The following is a 20207-nucleotide window of genomic DNA, read 5'->3' on the forward strand; positions in this document are numbered from 1 at the left end:
ATTTTACTTTGAAGCAGCCTCCTCAAGGGAAAGAGACAGTAGTGCAATTGACCAATCTGCACAAGCCTACACACTTCTTCTGAAAACTACCCAACCAGGCAGAATGTATCTCTTGCATGGTTTTGAACAAGAACGAAGTACCGTATTTTTCAAACCATAAGACGCACTTTTTGCCTCCAATATTTCCTCCGAGCCGGCACATGTGCAGACCGGTAGCTCCGGTGGCCATTTTCCTGTAGATCACAGCTCTAGGAAGATGGCCGCGCACACCGGAAACCTGCTCAGGCTGCACTGATTCGCCGCCCGATGCTGCTCACAGCCCAGCACCAGTCGCAGCCCGAGGCCCCGGCCCCAGCCAGAGGCCTCAGCCCCAGCCCCAGCCAGAGGCCTCAACCCCAGCCAGAGGCCTCAGCCCCAGCCCCAGCCAGAGGCCTCAGCCCCAGCCCCAGCCAGAGGCCTCAGCCCCAGCCCCAGCCAGAGGCCGCAGCCCCAGCCAGAGGCCTCAGCCCCAGCCCCAGCCAGAGGCCTCAGCCTCAGCCCCAGCCGCAGCCAGAGGCCTCAGCCCCAGCCCCAGCAAGAGGCCTCAGCCCCAGCCAGAGGCCTCAGCCTCAGCCCCAGACAGAAGTCTCAGCCCCAGCCAGAGGCCTCAGCTTCAGCCCCAACCCCAGCCAGAGGCCCCGGCCCGAGGCCTCAGCCCCGGCCCCAGCCAGAGGCCTCAGCCCCAGCCACAGGCCCAGCACAGGAACCGGCCAGGCTAAGGGCCTCTGCCACAGCATCTGACCTCTTCTTCTGCAGACGCTGACTTCCTGAGAGACCCTGCCTCCTGTGACCCTCGCTCCACTGCCCCACAGGTAAGATACCATACCTATTCAGACTATAAGATGGACCCCCATCTTATAAAAAAATTTTTTTTTCTATTTTCCACTCAAATTTGGGGTGCGTCTTATAGTCCGGTGCGTCTTATAGTCCGAAAAATACGGTAATTGCAGGATATGTCCCAGAGAGTGACAATGTCTGTGGAGTGTATTACTCAGGTGACAGACAGTGTTACTGAGCTCAGGTTAAAGGCATTATCATTGCAATGACCATGTTCCAATATGTGTAAGGCTGCAACCTGAATAGGCCTGCTTAAAATGTACAGAAACTGGCCAATACCCCACCACAATTTTTTTTTTTTTACAAAATTTAGAAAATTTAAGGGAATCGACAATTTAATAAAGAGACACGCGACCTTATTTAGGAGCCTGGAGAAGCCAGGAAGGGTCTTTGTCCGGCACAGGACTATGTAAAGTGCTAACGAATATGTATGCCCTATCTACCTAACAATTTGGGAAGAGACATATATGCTGACAAGGGAAAACTGAACACTGCGCTGGGACCAGAAAGTGGACGTGGTTGCTGAATGTTGTTACTGTATGTGCAACTGCAGATTGTGGGCAAGAGGCATCAGCGCCTGCTTCCTGGACAGCAGATTGGGAAGGCTGTAACATGGGAAGGGCCAGATTTTGTACCCAAGTGTTCCTCCCACCTACTGTGGTGTTGCATATGTAAGCAGTATATGGTGTATGCTAATAGAGATATTATGTCAAATTTACCTTTATAAAGGGAAGTGTGGGTAAGATTTTCGAACTAGCAATATGTATATAGAGCATGTTTCATTACTCATATTATTATTCTGTGTAAGGCTGAAACCTGAGGAAGCGGGTGGAGCATATTAATGCATTGATGTTCCACAGTGTCCAAGTGCAGATGCAAAAATCAACATCAGACTCCCAGATACACGCTGAAAGAGACCATGAGAAGGGCAATACAATAAAAAATTATAATAATAGAATATATAGAGATTGAGGCTTTTCAAGTGTTTTTGCTGCGGAATTTCCGCAGCGAAAACGCTTAAACGCTTGTTAATACGTGCCCCATGGTCCCCAATGATAATCCGCATGTGCTGTGCACATGCTGTGGAAATTTCCGCTGTGGATTATCATTGCGGAAAAATACGCAGCATGTCCATTAATTTTGCGGACACGCAGCGTAATTGCCGCCATTAACTTGCATTAAAACGCATAATATCCGTATGAGCACATGTGCACATGTGCTGACGTCAGCGGTCACGTGACCTGTCACACGACTAAATGACGTCATGGCAGGTCCTTTCACACAACCGCGGGCTATACAACAGACCGGACGTAGCGCAGAAAACACCGGGGGCCATCGGAAGGTAAGTATAATCTTTATTTTTTACCATTCTTATTCATTTTTTTTAACTATTACTTGGTCACACTATATAAATTCATGCCGGTTGCATGGATTTATATAGTGTGACCAAGTTGTCAAGCACGTTTCTTGGAAAAGCGCTTGATAACCCACATGCAGAAATGCATGCAAAAACGCTTGACAAACGCTTCTACCTGGCAGGAAAAACGCATGTAAAATCCGCATGTGTTTTTCCTGCCAGGGCGAAGCGGAAAAAATATGCAGCATTTCTGCATCATGGGCACTTAGCCTGAGAGTAGAAATTTCACCATTACTCAATGTGCAAAGTTTTCCAAAAATTACCCAAGTGGTCTGTATCATACACGCTGAAAGAGGGCGTGATGGGGACTTCACAATACATTCTGCAGTTATTAGAATCGGTAGAGATAGGGAGTACAAGTTTCACCATTGCACAATGTGCAAAGTTTTCCAAAAATTACCCAAGGGGTCTGTATCATACACACTGAAAGAGACTGTGATGGGGTCCTCACAATACATTTTGCAGTTATTAGAATAGGAAGAGATACGGAGTACAAGTTTCATCATTGCACAAAGGACAAAGGCTTACAAAAATGTGGAAACATTACCCACATAGGGTATACATATATGACCCATTAACTACTTGTTGCAGAAGCAGGAGGAGTAGGACCTGATTTCCTGAACAAAACGGGTTTGGATGGTAAGGTATGGATTAAGACAACTTCCAAAAAAGAACATTTGGGCTGCATTTACTTTAGGTTGCTGTCATCCATAGGGCTTACAAAGTCGGAGGAAATCCAGCCCTTGTTCAATTTTAGAAAAGTCAGCCTGTCTGCATTTTCCGTTGACAGGCGTGTGCGCCTATCCGTTATGATTGCACCTGCCGAACTAAAAACCCGCTCAGACAACACACTTGCGGCAAGGCATGGCAGCATCTCCATGGCGTACAAGGAGAGGTCGGGCTAAGTGTGCAGCTTGGACAACCAAGAGTTAAAGGGCACTGAAGAATCAGGTAGGACGCTGGTATGGTCACTTAAGTACTCCTTCACCATCTTGGTCAACTTCTCCCTCCTAATCATAGTTACACCCACAGATAGCCCTTCCTGAGGTGACGGTTTCATGAAAATGGCCCAGTTGGTGGACATCCCACCCCTCCCCCCGAGTTGCACCTGGTGTGCGAGTCCCTCCCCTGTAATCCTTGTGGGTGAAAAGAGCCAGTATCTCTGCCAGCAGCGTTGTCTGAGGGTAATCTTTTCAGCAAGTCTTCCACAACGACCCTCTGGCATGCATGCTCTGAAAATGGCACGTCTGCCTCCGACATGAGAGAAGGAAATTTCTCCTTGTACCATGGGTCAAGAAAGGTGCACAGCCAGTAGTTCATGGTGGACTAAATGTCTTTCACATGGGGATCTTGGGAAAGGCAACTGGACATGAACTGTGCCATGTGTGGCAGACTACACAGAGTCAAACGTCCAGTGTCCCCACTAGGACGAACACTAACCATCCTCTCTTCCTCACGATGCATCGCCTCCTCCTCCTCTTCAGGCCATCCATACTGGACAGCCATGAAGCTGGGATTGGGAGTCCCCTCTGTAGTGCAGACCAAAAACTCCTGTTCCTCCTCATCCTCCTCCTTCTCCTCCTGTTCCTCGTCATCACCCAATATGGCCTGAGAATATTTTGTGAGGCTGGGCTGTGTGATATCAGCCACTATAAAATCTTGCCCCATAGCCACCTGCTCGGCATTCAAAGCTTCCTCTTTGAGATTCTGCAGCGAACGTTTTAATAGACAGAGCAGTGGGATCGTTACGCTGATAATAGCGTCATCAGCGCTCACCATCTTGGTGCAGTACTCAAAGTTTTGAAGAACCTCACATATGTCAGCGATCCACACCCACTTGGCAGTTGTTATGTGTGGGGGCTGAGTGTTACTCTGACGGGCACTGAGAAGCTGGAATTCAGCCACTGCCCTCTGCTGCTCACTAACCCTTGCCAGCATATGAAAGGTCGAATTCCAGTGTGTGGGCAGGCACAAATCAGTCGGTGAAAAGGCAAATTAAAGCGCTGCTGCAGCAAAGTCAGATCAGTGAAAGCCAGAGATGACTTTCGGAAATGGGCGCTGACACGGCGTACCTCGGCACATAGGTCCGGCAAGTCAGGGTATGTTTTTAAAAACAGTTGTACAACCAAGTTCAGCACGTGGGCCATGCATGGAACGTGTACCAGCTTGCCAAGCTTTGAAGCCTCCACCAAGTTAGGCCCATTATTGCACACAACCAGACCTGGTTGGAGGTTTAGCGGGAAGAGCCACTGATCGGTCTGGTCTTTTATCCCTTTCAACAGCTCTCCAGCATTGTGAGCTTTATCACCTAAACAGATGAGCTTCAGCAGAGCGTGCTGCTGCTTTGCCAAGGCAGTGCTGCAGAGCGCCCAGCTGGGGAGTGATTGGGAGGCTAGTTCAACTGAGGATTATGAAGAAGAGGAGAGACAGTTACTGGCATATGAGGAGATTGAAACCCTGATGGAAGTTGGGCCTGATATTCTTGGTGTGGGTAAGATGTGTGATGTCCCAGCCTCTGACTCTGTCCCAGACTTCACCAGGCTCACCCAATGTGCTCTCAGGGAAATGTAGCGTCCCTGTTCACAAGAACTTGTCCATGTGTCTGTGGTTAGGTGGACCTTCCCTGTGACTTCATTGGCCAGAGCATGGCTGATATTGTGTAACACGTGATTATGTAGCATTGGGATGGCACACTGAGAAAAATAGTGGTGGTTGGGAATTGAGTACCGTGGGGCTGCCACAGCCAAGAGGTCGTGGAAAGACTCAGTTCCCACAAGCCGAAACTGCAACATTTCCAGGGCTAGCAATTTGGCAATGTGGGTGTAGAGCGTTTGGGCCTGTGGGTGGATGGATATTTCTGCTTCCTGTAAAACGTCTGGGGCAGGGACAACTGAATGCTGCGCTGGGACAATGAACTGAACATGGTTGCTGACTGTTGTGTCTTTGCAACCGCAGGGTGTGGACAGGAGGCATCAGCACCTGCTTCCTGGACAGCAGATTGGGAAGGCCATAACACAGGGGAAGGGGCAGTGGTTTCACCCTCAGACACAGATTTTGTACTCAGGCGTTCCGCCCACCTATTGGGGTGCTTGGCTGCCATGTGCTTCTGCATGCTGGTGGTGCTCAGGTTAACAGTATTCTTGCCCTTTCTCAGCTTGGTCTGGCAGATGCTGAAAATTACAATTGTTTTGTCTGAAGGACTTTCAGAAAAAAGCTGCCATACAGGGGAACAATGCACCTTTGACCTGTTATCTAAGAGTGGGGCTTCTCTGTGGAACGGTTGACCCAGTACTCCCTCTGGTCAAACCACTACCTCTTCTTGCCTGTTTTCGTGCTACGGATCCATCCCCCTCTGCACTGCTGTGCTTGCTAGGTGTGCCACCGTGCCAGGTTGGATCAGTGGCCTCATCATCAACAACGCCTTCTTCCAATTCATCAATCTGATGCTCCTTTTCAGTTGCGATTTTAGGCTAACCTGATGGCAACTGTGTGTTATGATTATCCTCCACCTCTTCAGACATGAATTGACCTTCCCCAACGTGGCTTTCTCCTGGCCGTGGGTGCTCAAATTTTTGTGCATCACTGCACTCCACCTTCTCATGACCCTCTTTAATGGTGCACATTGAGAGGCCTGAATAATTACAAGAGAACATAAACAATTCCTTGGATTGGCCAGTGTTGGGGTCATATGTCTCCTCGGACTCTTGATAGGGGGAGGAAGGAGGACCAAGTTGAGGCTTGTGAGGCCCAGCCTCTTGGCTACTGAGACTGGACTGTTTGGAAGACTTGGTGGTGCTGCTTGTCAACACACTGGAGCCTTCCATCCCACAACCTCCTCACACTTGCCTGGGTTCGACAGTGGTGTAGTGCACTGACCGAATTTTGACAGGAAGCTAGAACGAGACAGTCACCTTCTGATCTGTCACACGGCCTTGGCGGGCACCACCACATCCATGTCCACGTTCCTTAACGTCACCCTTTCCCAAATTGAATGCGTTATGAAAAATAAATTTCCTGCTTTATTTTTCACAAGTACCCTCACAGAGGTGTTATGTACAAATTCCCTGTATCTAGCAATATGTGGGTATTTTATTTCCAGATATCAGCTTTATTACACACGCCATCAGTAGACTCAGGGAAATTACTGGTAACTAGTGATGTTTGTGCTGCAAGTTTTGTGCCAGTCGCACAACTGCTAGATAAATATTAGCTATTTCAGCAAAAGGCCTGGAATATTATTTAGCAATTAGCTGTTAAAAAAGATGTTTACTATATGCTGGCACTGGCGATTATTATTTAGCTGTAAAAAAAATGTTTCTTTATATGCTGGTACGCAGGAATATTATGTAGCTCCAAAAAAGATTGCTTTAATATATGCTGGTACTACTAATTAATATTATTTGCCTCTGCTTTATATATTATGCTAGTGGATGAAACCCTGCCTCTCTCCCTAATCATATAGTCTTTTCTTTCACTATACAACACAATGCAAAGTAGTAGATATGTGCAGCATGTACTTGCACACACCCAGGTGCCTGACTTTCACTATCCCTTGGTTTAAATCTCTCCCTACGCTATCTCCACCTAACAGAGAACTAATCTTCATCAGTAGCTCTTAAAAGAGCATTTTGCAATCACTGACTCTCCCTATACGCTGCTTTCACTCTCCCTACACTGACACTACGCTCTCACTATGTTGTTTTCAGCTGTAATGTGCGCAAGATGGCGCCGGCAGGGATAAATATCCCCTATGACGCTGTAAGGCCAGCCAATCACAGTAATGTGACACCAAAGATGGAGCGGCATTACTGTGATTGGCAAGCAAGCCCAGCATGTTATATGGCTGCAAATAAAGCGGCAAACATGCTGGGCAGGTCATTCAAATATACCGAGGCGAATAGCTAATTACTTGCCGAGTAACGAATAGTGCCGAATGTATTCGCTCATCACTAGTTGTTATGATAGCTGGGGTCTGCTGAGGACCCCCGTGCCTGTCATTATGATCCTCCTGTGAAAGCTAGCCCATGTCTGGCATTCATAGGAGATCTGATGCACTGCTGTGTATAGTACAAGCAAACGTATGATTGCAGCTTTAAATCCCCTAAGGGGACTATTAAATATAGTAAAAAGTGAAAACAGTTTTTAAAAATATGAAAACAACAGAAAAAACGCAAAAGTGGAAATCATCCACTTTTGCTCCATTATAAATAAAAAACCCCAAAATATACATATTTGGTATTGCTGCATTTGTAAAAGTCTGATATATCAAAATGTAAAATAAATTAATCTGATTGGTAAACAGCGTAAAGGGAAAAAAAATCAAACCGCTAAAATTATGTTTTTTTGGTCTCTGCAACATTGCAATAAAAAGCAATATGAGGCAATCAAAATACTGTATATACCCCAAAATAACATCATTAAAAACATTAGCTCAGGGTACAAAAAATAAGCCCTCACCCAGCCTCATATCCCAAAAAATGAAAACATTACGGGTCTCGGACAATGGCGACAAAAGCAAAAATCTGTTTTTTTTACAAATTCCTGAATATTTTTTCACCTTTTAAATAAAAATAACTATACATGTTTGGTATCTACATACATGTACTGACCTGAAGAATCATATTGCCCGGTCAGTTTTACCATATAGTGAATATGGTAACTAAAAAGCCCAAAAAACTATAGTGAAATTGCACTTTTTTTGCAATTTTAGCACACTTGGATTTTTTTTTCTATTTTCCAGTACATTATGTGGTAGAATGAATGGTGTTATTCAAATGTATCACTTGTCCCACTAAAAACAAGCCCTCATACGGCTATATTTACAGAAAAATATAAAAGTTATAGCTCTTGGAAGAAGACAAGGAAAAAATGAAAAAACAAAAAAACGGAAAATCGCCGTGTCATGAATGGGTTAAAGAGCTTGAAAGATATTGGATACCATCTTAGGGGACCTCAAAGTGTTACAGTGCAATTGGAAACGTTGCTATATGATTCATTGTGAATTATATGTTCGTGACTAGAGATGAGCGAATGTTTTGCTATTCGGGTTCGGGTTCCGATTGGCGAATCTGCAATATTTGCCGATTTATTCATCGAATATTCGCCGAACATTACCAGTCGCCATAGGATTCAATGGGGGGCAAAAAAAAATGCATATGCAACACCTTCAAATGGGCCCAAAAGCTGCCAAAACATATCAAATTAGGGGTAGACACCTGGAAAGTGCCATCAATTGACCCAGAGTACAAGTACTATAATTATTATTATTATTACAGCGACATTTATTCCGTGGTGCTTTACATGTGAAAAGGTGTCACCGACTGCTACAAGAGGAGAGAGGACCCTCCCTGCGAGGGTGTGCAAACTATGTACAAGGGATAGGTGAGGATACAGTAGGTCAGGGTACAGCTATTCGTGCAACAGTATGCTGGAGCGAGGGTTACCGCAGATTGTACGCTGGTCACAAGAAGTGGGTGTTCATCTTCCTTTTCAAGGTTTCCATGGTAGGCGACAGTCTGATGTGTTGGGGTACAGAGTTCTGCAGTAGGGAAGATGCACGGGACAAATCTGCTGAGAGCCTAAATGAAGGTAAGTTCCAGGAGCTCACAACTGAGCAGATTAACCCCTGCACTGATTAATATGAAGATGAAAGGCTTCTAATGAGTGCAGGAGTGGGAGGTATCAGGCACTGCGGTCTTCTGGCTCCTCTCTGTCACAGTAAACCCGAGACACATTGCAAGCTTCAACACAATGTTCACAAGGTAGATCGCAGTGGTGGTCGGTCTCCTAGACAACGAGCTAACTCCTTTATGATGATAGAGGCCACCATCTCCTTCACTTGCTGCAGGTACTTTTCTGTGGGAATGAGCTTGTCTCCAACCAGCCTGAAATATTTCCAATGAATTATGGCACGCCATGGTATTAGCAGTGCACTCAATAGTACCAGAAGCGAAGCAACCCATAATTTCTTTCTCAGGGATTTTAATTGGTAGACTGAGTGGCTGCCCAAACATTACTTACTCACAAAGGAGCTGAAGACACTGAGTGGCAATAGTAGACATCAGAGCCAGTAGAACAGAAAGGGCAGCATGGTAACATGGTGGCTCAGTGGTTAGCACTGCAGCCTTGCAGCACTGGACTCCTGGGTTCAAATCCCACCAATGACATCTGCAAGTAGTTTGTATGCTTTCCCTGTGTTTGTGAGGGTTTTCCTTTTTCCTCCTCAGTAAAAAAGCAGCCATACAGGAGTGTTCACAGTTCAAAAATTAGGACCCAACACCACCATTTCTGTGGCCAACAGATTGGAGATGGTGAAGCTCAACCTCTTAGCTTTGTCATACAGTGGTGGCCAAAAGTATTGTCACCCCTGCAATTCTGTCAGATAATACTCAGTTTCTTCCTGAAAATGATTGCAATCACAAATTCTTTGGTATTATTATCTTCATTTAATTTGTTTGCAAGGAAAAAACACAAAAGAGAATGAAGCAAAAATCAAATCATTGATCATTTCACACAAAACTCCAAAAATGGGCCAGACAAAAGTATTGGCACCCTCAGCCTAATACTTGGTTGCACAACCTTTAGCCAAAATAACTGCGAACAACCGCTTCCGGTAACCATCAATGAGTTTCTTACAATGCTCTGCTGGAATTGTAGACCATTCTTCTTTGGCAAACGGCTCCAGGTCCCTGATATTTGAAGGGTGCCTTCTCCAAACTGCCATTTTGAGATCTCTCCACAGGTGTTCTATGGGATTCAGGTCTGGACTCATTGCTGGCCACCTTAGAAGTCTCCAGTGCTTTCTCTCAAACCATTTTATAGTGCTTTTGGAAGTGTGTTTTGGGTCATTGTCCTGCTGGAAGACCCATGACCTCTGAGGGAGACCCAGCTTTCTCACACTGGGCCCTACATTATGCTGCAAAATTTGTTGGTGGTCTTCAAACTTCATAATGCCATGCACATGGTCAAGCAGTCCCGTGCCAGAGGCAGCAAAGCAACCCCAAAACATCAGGGAACCTCCGCCATGTTTGACTGTAGGGACTGTGTTCTTTTCTTTGAATGCCTCTTTTTTTTCCTGTACACTCTATGTTGATGCTTTTTCCCACAAAGCTCTACTTTTGTCTCATCTGACCAGAGAACATTCTTCCAAAACGTTTTAGGCTTTCTCAGGTAAGTTTTGGCAAACTCAAGCCTGGCTTTTTTATGTCTCGGGGTAAGAAGTGGGGTCTTCCTGGGTATCCTACCATACAGTCCCTTTTCATTCAGACGCCGATGGAGAGTACGGGTTGACACTGTTGTACTCTCGGACTGCAGGGCAGCTTGAACTTGTTTGGATGTTAGTCGAGGTTCTTTATCCACCATCCACACAATCTTGCGTTGAAATCTCTCGTCAATTTTTCTTTTCCGTCCACATCTAGGGAGGTTAGCCACAGTGCCATGGGCTTTAAACTTCTTGATGACACTGCGCACGGAAGACACAGGAACATTCAGGTCTTTGGAGATGGACTTGTAGCCTTGAGATTGCTCATGCTTCCTCACAATTTGGTTTCTCAAGTCTTCAGACCGTTCTTTGGTCTTCTTTCTTTTCTCCATGCTCAATGTGGTACACACAAGGACACAGGACAGAGGTTGTGTCAACTTTAATCCATGTTAACTGGCTGCAAGTGTGATTTAGTTATTGCCAACACCTGTTAGGTGCCACAGGTAAGTTACAGGTGCTGTTAATTACACGAATTAGAGAAGCATCACATGATTTTTCAAACAGTGCCAATACTTTTGTCCACCCCCTTTTTTAGGTTTGGTGTGGAATTATATCCAATTTGGCTTTAGGACAATTCTTTTTGTGTTTTTTCATTGAAGACAAATTAAATGAAGATAATAATACCAAAGAATTTGTGATTGCAATCATTTTCAGGAAGAAACTGAGTATTATCTGACAGAATTGCAGGGGTGCCAATACTTTTTTCCACCACTGTATGTAGTAGTGAACAATCTTTTACGCGACCACAACTGCGGGACTGAGGGCTGGCTGCAGAGCTGAAAGAGAGCGGAGTAAGGTGAAACGGACAAACTGCTAGACCGTGAGTGAGGTGCAGGCAGAGATGTTACGGTGAATTGAGAAACATGTGGTGTGCTCAGTGAAACAAACACAGCACGCATGCCTGATTCTGTTACAGCTGACGGGCTCTCACTCAGCCTGACTGGAGTGTATACAACCGTAGATTCTGCGGTCAGAGACCTGCATGGCAATACTTGAAACGGAAACAGAGGAGGAGGAAGAAGCAGCAGATGCATTTAATGGGGTAGCTGATGGTTGTTTATTGAAAACCGATTTTGAGTTTATCATGATTATGTACACCTTTGTGGAGAACAATATCTGCACCAAATAATTAATTTCACTACAGTATAACTATACAAATGGATCAAGACCAAAAATGTTCACATTTCCCTAAATTAAGGTCTAACACCAACAAAGTGGCATCAATTTCACTACAGTAGAAGTAGCATAATGGAGACAGAAACCTCTTCCATTACAGCCAAACCCAATAGATGGAGACACAACCAAGTGTGTTCACATTTAAAAAACGTAGGGCCTAAAACCTGCAGAAGCAGCTGGAGCAGACACATGAGCCACATTACAGACTGCAGCACACTAAAAGCTACAACATAGCCTAGTCTGTACAGTCTGCGATTGGGCTGCAAAAGTCCTTGGAGATCCATGGCTTGTTCATCTGGATGAAAGTTAGGCAGTCTACACTTTCAATGGACAGCAGGCTGGGCTGCGCTTATCTGGCAGGACACCACCAGCAGCACTGAGAGAAAGCTTGCTGCCGTGCATGACAAAACCTCCAACGCATGACTGGCGACTTCAGGTCATTGGTTTTTGAAGACCAAAATGTAAAAGGGTCCACATCCTCCCTGATGGTATTCATATTGAGCTCTAGATACTCCTGCACAATCCTTTCCAGTCATTTACCACGTGTCAGACTTGTACTCTGTTGTGCTGTTTAATGATCTGGTGTGAAAAATGTGTGAAAAGACTCAAAGAAATTGCTTCTGCCATTTACTCTGCTGCTGCTGTTGCTAATGTTTTGGCATTGACGAACTGACGTGCCGGAGGTTGAAAGACTACAGCTGCAGTGCACACTGTGTGCCTACTGCTATCTTGGGGAAAGCATCTCTTAAGGTTGCTTAACAGCTGGTTTCGATACTCCAGCATTAGCGGGTCCCTTTCCAGGGCAGGAAGAATATGGCAAAATGTAATCTTTATAACATGGATCTAACAGAGTGGCAACCCAGCAGTCCACATTATTTCGAATTTAACTATACAGGGATCATGTTGCAGATAGTGAATCAAGAAGACACTCATATGTTGGGCTCTTCCAGGAGGTCCAAAGCCAGGCTGTATTGATGACTGCGTAACACTGATGCTTGTTTCTTCCGTTCCCTCCTGCCAACCACCACGTTCAACAGAGAGGAAATGATTATGCTCTTCATCTTCTGACTGTTGCTCGCCCATCACCTCTTCCTCCATTTGTTCCTTGGCTCTTGCACCTTCACTAACAGTTTGTCTGGTATCACCAACCCCCCTCGATTGCAGTAATCAACTGTCACTTGGCATCTGCCTGTGTAACGACAGTCAGGAACTTTGATACATTCTTATCCCTTCCGCATCCTCTTCTTCCTCTGGGACAACCACCTCCTGCCACACGCTATTCAAAGTCTACTCCAGCATGTAGATGACCAGAATAGTGATACTGATGATGGCATCATCACAGCTAACTATTTTAGTAGCCATTTCAAAACTGTGCCGAAGGGTGCAGAGGTCCTTAATCTGTGCCTACTCCATAAACGTAATATGCCCCACGTCCGTACTGCATTGGCCCAGGCTATATGACATCACATACTGTGTCAGGGCTCGTTGCTGCTGCCACAGTCACTGCAACATGTGCAGAGTGGAATTCCACCGTGTTGGCACATCGCATATCAAACATTTTTCTGCCATGGACATAAACCTCTATCGATACAAGTTAATTACATGAGGGGTGCGAACGGCGGAAGTGAGCGCACAGCTTCATGCTTTCTGAAGCAGCTCATCCAGGCCAGGATAGTGGCGGAGAAATAGCTGTACCACCAGGTTGAGCATGAGAGCCATGCAAGGCACATGTGTGAGCTTGCCTCAGTCTAGGGCCAGCACCAGTTTCGCTACGTTATCGCACACGGCTTTCCCTGGCTCTAGGTTCAGCGGAGACAGCCATTGCTCAAATTGAGCCTGGAGATCTGTCAACAACTCTTCAGCTGTATAACTGTACAGGGGTGGTGTGGATTCGCTCTTCACTGCTGGAACGTTAAGGCAGAGGTTGAGTGTGCAGGTGGAGGTCCTAGAGGAGGTGGAGGAGGCAGAAGCAGTGGAGGAAGTGTGAAATATAGAGATTTGTTCTGCAAGCCTTCAGGATTCCAAGATTTGTGGAGCAGCCTTCCCTGCCTGCCCCCACAGCCACCAGAGTCACCTAGTGCCCAGTCAGCGAGATGTAACACCCTTGACCATGCTTACTTGTCCAGGTGTCTGTAGTGAAATGCACCCTGGTAGACATAGATTTACTCAAGGAATGGGTGATGCTGTCTGCGACATGCTGGTGTAGCACAGGCACAGCTTTCTTAGAGAAGTAATGGCGACTGGGCAACTGGTACTGGGGGACTGGGATGGCCATCAGCTTTTGGAACCCATCTGTATCTACCAGGCGGAAAAGCAGCATTTCCCTGGCCAACAGATTGGAGATGGTGGAGTTCAACCTCTTAGCTTTCTCATGTGTAGGATGAAACAATCTTTTATGTGACCACAACTGCGGGACCGAGGGCTGGCTGCAGTGCTGAGAGAGAGCGGATTACGGTGAAACGGACAAACTGTTGGACTTTGAATGAGATGCAGGCGCAGATGTTATGGTGGATTGAGAAACATGTGGTATGCTTGGTGAAACAAATGCAGCAGCAATGTCCACTTCCCTTACAGCTGACGGGCTCTCACTCAGCCTGACTGGAGCGGGAAGAGAACCGGAGGTTCTGCGGTGGGAGACATGCGTGACAATACTTGGCACAGTAACACAGGAGGAGGAAGAAGCAGCTGATGCGGTCAATTGGGCAGCTAGTGGTTGTTGAGGTCAGCTGGTCTGCATTTTAGCGCAGTGATATTCCCAGGGTAACGCATGTTGTGTGCTCATGAGAAGGTTTATGCATGTAGTAGTCAATTATTGACATTGGTGCAGATGCTTTCCTCCTCTTCTTGACTCTGTGAATGTTTGGAGTACACTTATGATGCTCATGGTATAGAATGGATGAACAATTCTACAGACTCGCCCATTTGTGGTTCTCTACAGTCAGTTGGGCACTTGGACAGTTGTGACACGGGGGGAAGCAAGGGTAATTAGGGTGCCACCTCTTTTAACTTTACTGGAAAAAGAGGAGAGGCCACTTGAAGCAGCACTTGCCATCCACTGGAGCACCTGCTCTTTCTGACTCTTATCAACAAGGCGTATCACTGTGCGGCTACCAAATAAAGGGAGTGGAGTAGCCTGTCCACTAACAGAAGTTGTCAGTTGTCTTCGGAAAGGACATGACGGTGTTGGTTCACTAATGCTTTCACTAACATTACCACCTACCCCACGTATACCTTGAACACGAAGCCTATTTCCCTTTACACCACAACCTCTCTTTTTCCCACTCATGTTGCTCAGATACTGTGGTAGGAGCACACTATTAGCAAAACAAAATTAGAATTTTTTTGGACTCTGGCTAGCTACAGAAACAATCTATTTTTGTACTCTGAAAACAGCTGAACTTCACCACCACTAAAATAGTAGGTGGCATTTAGCAGAGTGTGTCACGTTTGCAACACAGAAAAATCTTTTGTAGACTCTGCCTGGCAAGACAAAAAGTCTATATATTTACTCTGAAAACAGCTGAACTTCAATGCCACTAATGTAGTAGGTGGCTTCTAGCAGAGTGTATCACGTTTGCGACACAAAAAATAATCTTTTTTGAACTCTGCCAGCGAACAGAAAAAATATATTTGTTTTACTGTGCATACAGCTGAATTCCACCCACCAAAAAAATGACAAATTGTGCTTGCAAATGAAAAAAAAGGGTTTTGTGCTCTGCACTGAGAAGCTCTGCAGAATCTGCAGACAGCTGAATTTCAACCTCACAAAATCAAAAAGTGGCCTACAATGGCTTGCTTGCTTTATCACATTAGCAAGTGCAAAAATAGATTGAAGGTATACTGGTGCATACAGCACAATACAACCAGTGCACAACACTGTTCTATGGCATGGGCCCTGCTATTTCTATCTGAATGTCAGTTATTGCACAAGAAAAAAAAAAGTGCTAATATCTCTCATTACATAGTAGCACATTTAGCAGCGTCTGCCTCCAGCAGTGACATGGATAAAATGGCGCTGAGCGAACATAGCCGCTTTTTATATAAAGAGGACATGTGATTTCAGCAACCAATGGCAGAAGCCCTTGTGTCTGAACAGTGTGGATGCTTCCTGTGCTATGATTGGCTAGCCGTGCTTTCCTCCCTTAAAGTTACAAGTGAAAAAAATAAAATAACAAGCGTGCCGCTGATCTGACCTGTTCTGAGCTATCACCAACCCCCCCACTCATCTACCATGTTCCCCCACTCATCATACACAAGCACTATGCTAGAAAAGCTGTTAAAAATGCTGTAGTTGCCCCGCAATCACGTTCCGCACTTATTCGCCGTACGGTGCCGATTTTCGCCGATTTTAAGTAAAAATGCTCGCCTTTCCGATCACGAGTCCGAATGTGCCACATTCGTGTCGAACTTAAGCTTGGAGATCAGATTTTGAACATATTCGCTCATCACTATTCGTGACAACAATGGCTAAACTGAAATTCAAATTTTAAAATATTCGATAATTTTTAGTCAGAATGTAAAAAAAGTCAGCCAACAGAGTACTAGGGCATAGATTCTAAATAGCAACACACTGCATACTATAAAAGCAAACTGAAATGTAAGTAAAAAGAGCAAGTATGGATATCGTATTAATGATATATAGTATACAGTATATGTATTTTATAGGTTCCATTTTAAAAAGGTGCAGCTGCGTTTTAAAGTCAAACTGTTGTATTTGTATATTCTTTGTAATAAATTCTTCTTTTTTAACATTTATGCCTTTGGAATAAAATATTTTGTTCTATGGATACTTTTTTCTGTGTTTTACTTTTATGCAAAATTTTTTTGCTGTTAGATGCTGTCAATAAGCAGTGTAGCTTTCCTTGCTACCCATAGCAAGCCAATCTCACGTACAAAAGCTATATTCCTCATACAGCAGAAGGCTTTTGTGCAAGAGCATAATATGGGTCTCTTGCTTTCTAATATCTCGTAGAGTGCCCTGGTATGAATTTCTAATAATTTACTAATAATTGTGAGCCGTGATATTAATTAGCTAAGTTCCTTACATTCCAAGTAATAAACAGTAAATATCTACAATGACGGTGACAGTGGTCTCTTGGACATATGTATAGCATCCTAGGCTGCATATTTGGTATTTTCACCCCCTGATGTTCCAACAGTAGTGTCATTGTCACGCCAGGTGTGGGAAAGACTTAGTGCAACACAGAGGGAAAAGGGAAAGGGAGCCCAGACACTAGGGAAAGGGGGTAAGTGGAGACCGCCTAGTCTGGTCTAGAATCACCCTGTCTCAATTATCGTCCCTATATTGCCTCCTCAGCAATCGCCGCAAGCGTGACTCGCCCTACTCTCCCTGGCGTAAGGCTACGGCTGGGGATGGAAGGAGATGAGCACTAGTCAACCTCCCCTAAACTTTATAGACAACAAGGGTGGACAAAACAGGGGAAATGGCTTAGCTTTAGATGAACTCCAAATAAGCACACGGCCTCAAGCTCCAGAGAAGACGAAGTACTGTTCCTGCTAAGCTTCAGAAGTAGAAATGGATATAGCTGGCGATTCCCTCTCAGACACACCAGGTATTTATACACCCAGGCCAGAGAGCTAATTAGCAAGAGAGAGGTAGCCACTCAGTCCTAAAGACAGCCTCTTATCTAAGGAGCTGTCTGCAATGCCAAACGTAGAAATCTCCTGCAGCCCACTGCACGGCGACTGTCTGTCACCTCTGACACATCCGTGACAGTTATGCAGTATTTTATTGACAGATCTGTAATACATACTGGAAGAATGGAGAATTAGAGAAAAGTTTCACATTAAAATGATAGGGTCATAAACATACAGTATATGACGCCTTGTGAAACCTAAAAGGATATTGGTATATTAGTGCCATGGTATTTTCAATGTGAATATCAATGCAGAATTCATTACCATCCTTCCATATTTTCTACGTCATTGTACATTATTAACTAATATGTGCTTAGAAAAAAAAATATTTTTATTTTTATTTAAAAAGAATAAATTTACCTCTTTCACAAACCACTGACAAAAAGCAACAGAAACCCATTCTCTGGCATGAAATCCACAGTCTATAAACATAATTTTCTTTCTCTTATCTGATGGGTAGCCAATCTGTAAATGTATACAAATGAAATAATAGGCTTTAGATTTCAAACTTTATTATATTTATGAGGGTTAATATTGTCAATATGTTATAATGTTATGTTATTCAAAAAATATTAAATATTCTTCTGTTCATATTGTAATTATTGTTTAATACTGGTATAGAAATGGCTTAGTACTCACTCTGAAATAATATATTGATCGGCGTTCATAGGTTTGTCCTAAATAAAACTTTGACACCACGTCGCTATGTTTCTCGTTAATTTGTTCCATCCATTCATAAATCTACAAATAAGATGAAATCTGTAAATATCTACTCCAACTCTGCATGGCTAAAATAGCCCACGTACAATGAACCAAGTGTGTTTATTACCCCCATAATACTTCACTGGAATGCAATGTTATGAATTACAAACACTCTGTAATGTCCTGTATTATTATTCCTAATTACTCTCTTGTCACGGAGGAACTAGAATTTGATATTTCTCATAAAACTGGGACGGTAAAGCTTGTACTTCAACATTATTCCATTCTTACCTCATCCATTGGGTGATACTGAGTGTAGTTATAACTTTCCAAAGACACAGCTCTAGTATTTATATTATTGATTGTGTATAAATCCACAAGTTTTTGTACATTGTCAATCAGCACACTACAAATAAAAAAAACCAAACATTAGTACTAGAAAAATATTACAAATTCTAACTACACATATAGTAAACAGATTCCAGGGATGTACAGTTGAAACCAGAAGTTTACATACAGTGGGTACGGAAAGTATTCAAACCCCTTTAAATTTTTCACTCTTTGTTTCATTGCAGCCTTTTGGTAAATTCTAAAAAGTTCAATTTTTTTCTCATTAAAGTACACTCTGCACCACATCTTGACTGAAAAAAACAGAAATGTAGAAATTTTTGCAAATTTATTTAAAAAGAAAAACTGAAATATCACATGGACATAAGTATTCAAACCCTTTGCTCAGACACTCATATTTATGTCACATGCTGTCCATTTCATTGTGATCCTCCTTGAGATGGTTCTACTCCTTCATAGGAATCCAGCTGTGTTTAATTAAACTGATAGGACTTGATTTGGAAAGGCACACACCTGTCTATATAAGACCTCACAGCTCACAGTGCATGTCAGACCAAATGAGAATCATGAGCTCAAAGGAACTGCCCAAGGAGCTCAGAGACAGAATTGTGGCAAGGCACAGATCTGGCCAAGGTTATAAAAGAATTTCTGCTTTACTCAAGGTTCCTGAGAGCACAGTGGCCTCCATAATACTTAAATGGAAGAAGTTTGGGACCACCAGAAATATTCCTAGACCTGGCCGTCCAGCCAAACTGAGCAATCGTGGGAGAAGAGCCTTGTTGAGAGAGGTAAAGAAGAACCCCAAGATCACTGTGGCTGAGCTCCAGAGATGCAGTAGGGAGATGGGAGAAATTCCACAAAGTCAACTATCACTGCAGCCATCCACCATTCGGACCTTTATTGTAGAGTGGCCCGACGGAAGCCTCTCCTCAGTGCAAGACATATGAAAGCTCGCATAGAGTTTGCTCAAAAACACATGAAGGACTCCTAGACTATGAGAAATAAGATTCTCTGGTCTGATGAGATGAAGATAGAACTTTTTGGTGATAATTCTAAGTGGTATGTGTAGCACCGGCGTCTCTGCCTCCTGCCTGGCAGAAATGCTGTCCCCCTTACCGCCGCTGTCCTGTTCCAGCGTCTTCCGGCCTCCCTGCAGCTGCTGCTGGTGCACGCAGCTTCCCTGGCTCTGTGCTTAGGGCACGCGCGCGCACTCCCTCCCTCTTAAGTGGGCCGTGCGCGCCGTCCTAAAAAGTCCCCGGCCAATAGCCGGAGGACTTCCCCTATAAAAAGCACCTCCTCCAATATGGAGGTGCCCGTGCAAGGTTGTTGCTTTGTGATTATTACTTTGCTTCAGCCCCCAGGTCCTCTGCAAGTCAGTCCTGTCTGCCAGTCTGATCTTCAGTCCAGTCCGCCAGCCTGACTACTCTCCAGCCTGACAGTCTGTCTAAAGTCCAGTCCGCCAGTCTGTCTATGGGCTCTGCCCACCTGCTTACCTGGAAGCTCCTGCCTGTTACCTGCCGTGCCTGCCAGCCCGCTTACCTGGAAGCACCAGCCTGCTACCTGTTGTGCTGCCAGCTTGCCTACCCGGGACACTCGCCTGACTATCTGCCTAATCAGCCTGCTTGTCTACCCGGACCACCCGTCAGCCTGCCAGCCGAAGCTCATCCACTGTACTGGTCAGTTCCTGCCTTCTGACCCGTGGGAGTCACCTGCTCTCATACAAGGTCGGTCCCAGAGTGGCACCTGGTCCCTCTGCTCGGTTCCTCCCTG

At 44.8% G+C, this 20207-nt stretch overlaps 1 protein-coding gene across 1 annotated transcript in view; it reads right to left on the bottom strand.

Annotated features, from left to right (window-relative positions):
• The window catches only part of LOC141161492 (carboxypeptidase O-like), a 421709-nt gene that overhangs the window by 281098 nt on the left and 120404 nt on the right, over nt 1–20207 (bottom strand). The window contains exons 4-6 of the mRNA XM_073646335.1: nt 18381–18495; nt 18027–18128; nt 17748–17852 (exon numbers count right to left, since the gene is read on the bottom strand). Of these exons, the coding sequence (XP_073502436.1) occupies nt 17748–17852; nt 18027–18128; nt 18381–18495 (322 nt within the window). The remainder of the gene's footprint in view (nt 1–17747; nt 17853–18026; nt 18129–18380; nt 18496–20207) is intronic.

Source organism: Phyllobates terribilis, unplaced genomic scaffold, assembly GCF_046119375.1.
Source record: "Phyllobates terribilis strain yellow unplaced genomic scaffold, ASM4611937v1 Scaffold_9__5_contigs__length_417890890, whole genome shotgun sequence".
Classification (NCBI taxonomy): domain Eukaryota; kingdom Metazoa; phylum Chordata; class Amphibia; order Anura; family Dendrobatidae; genus Phyllobates; species Phyllobates terribilis.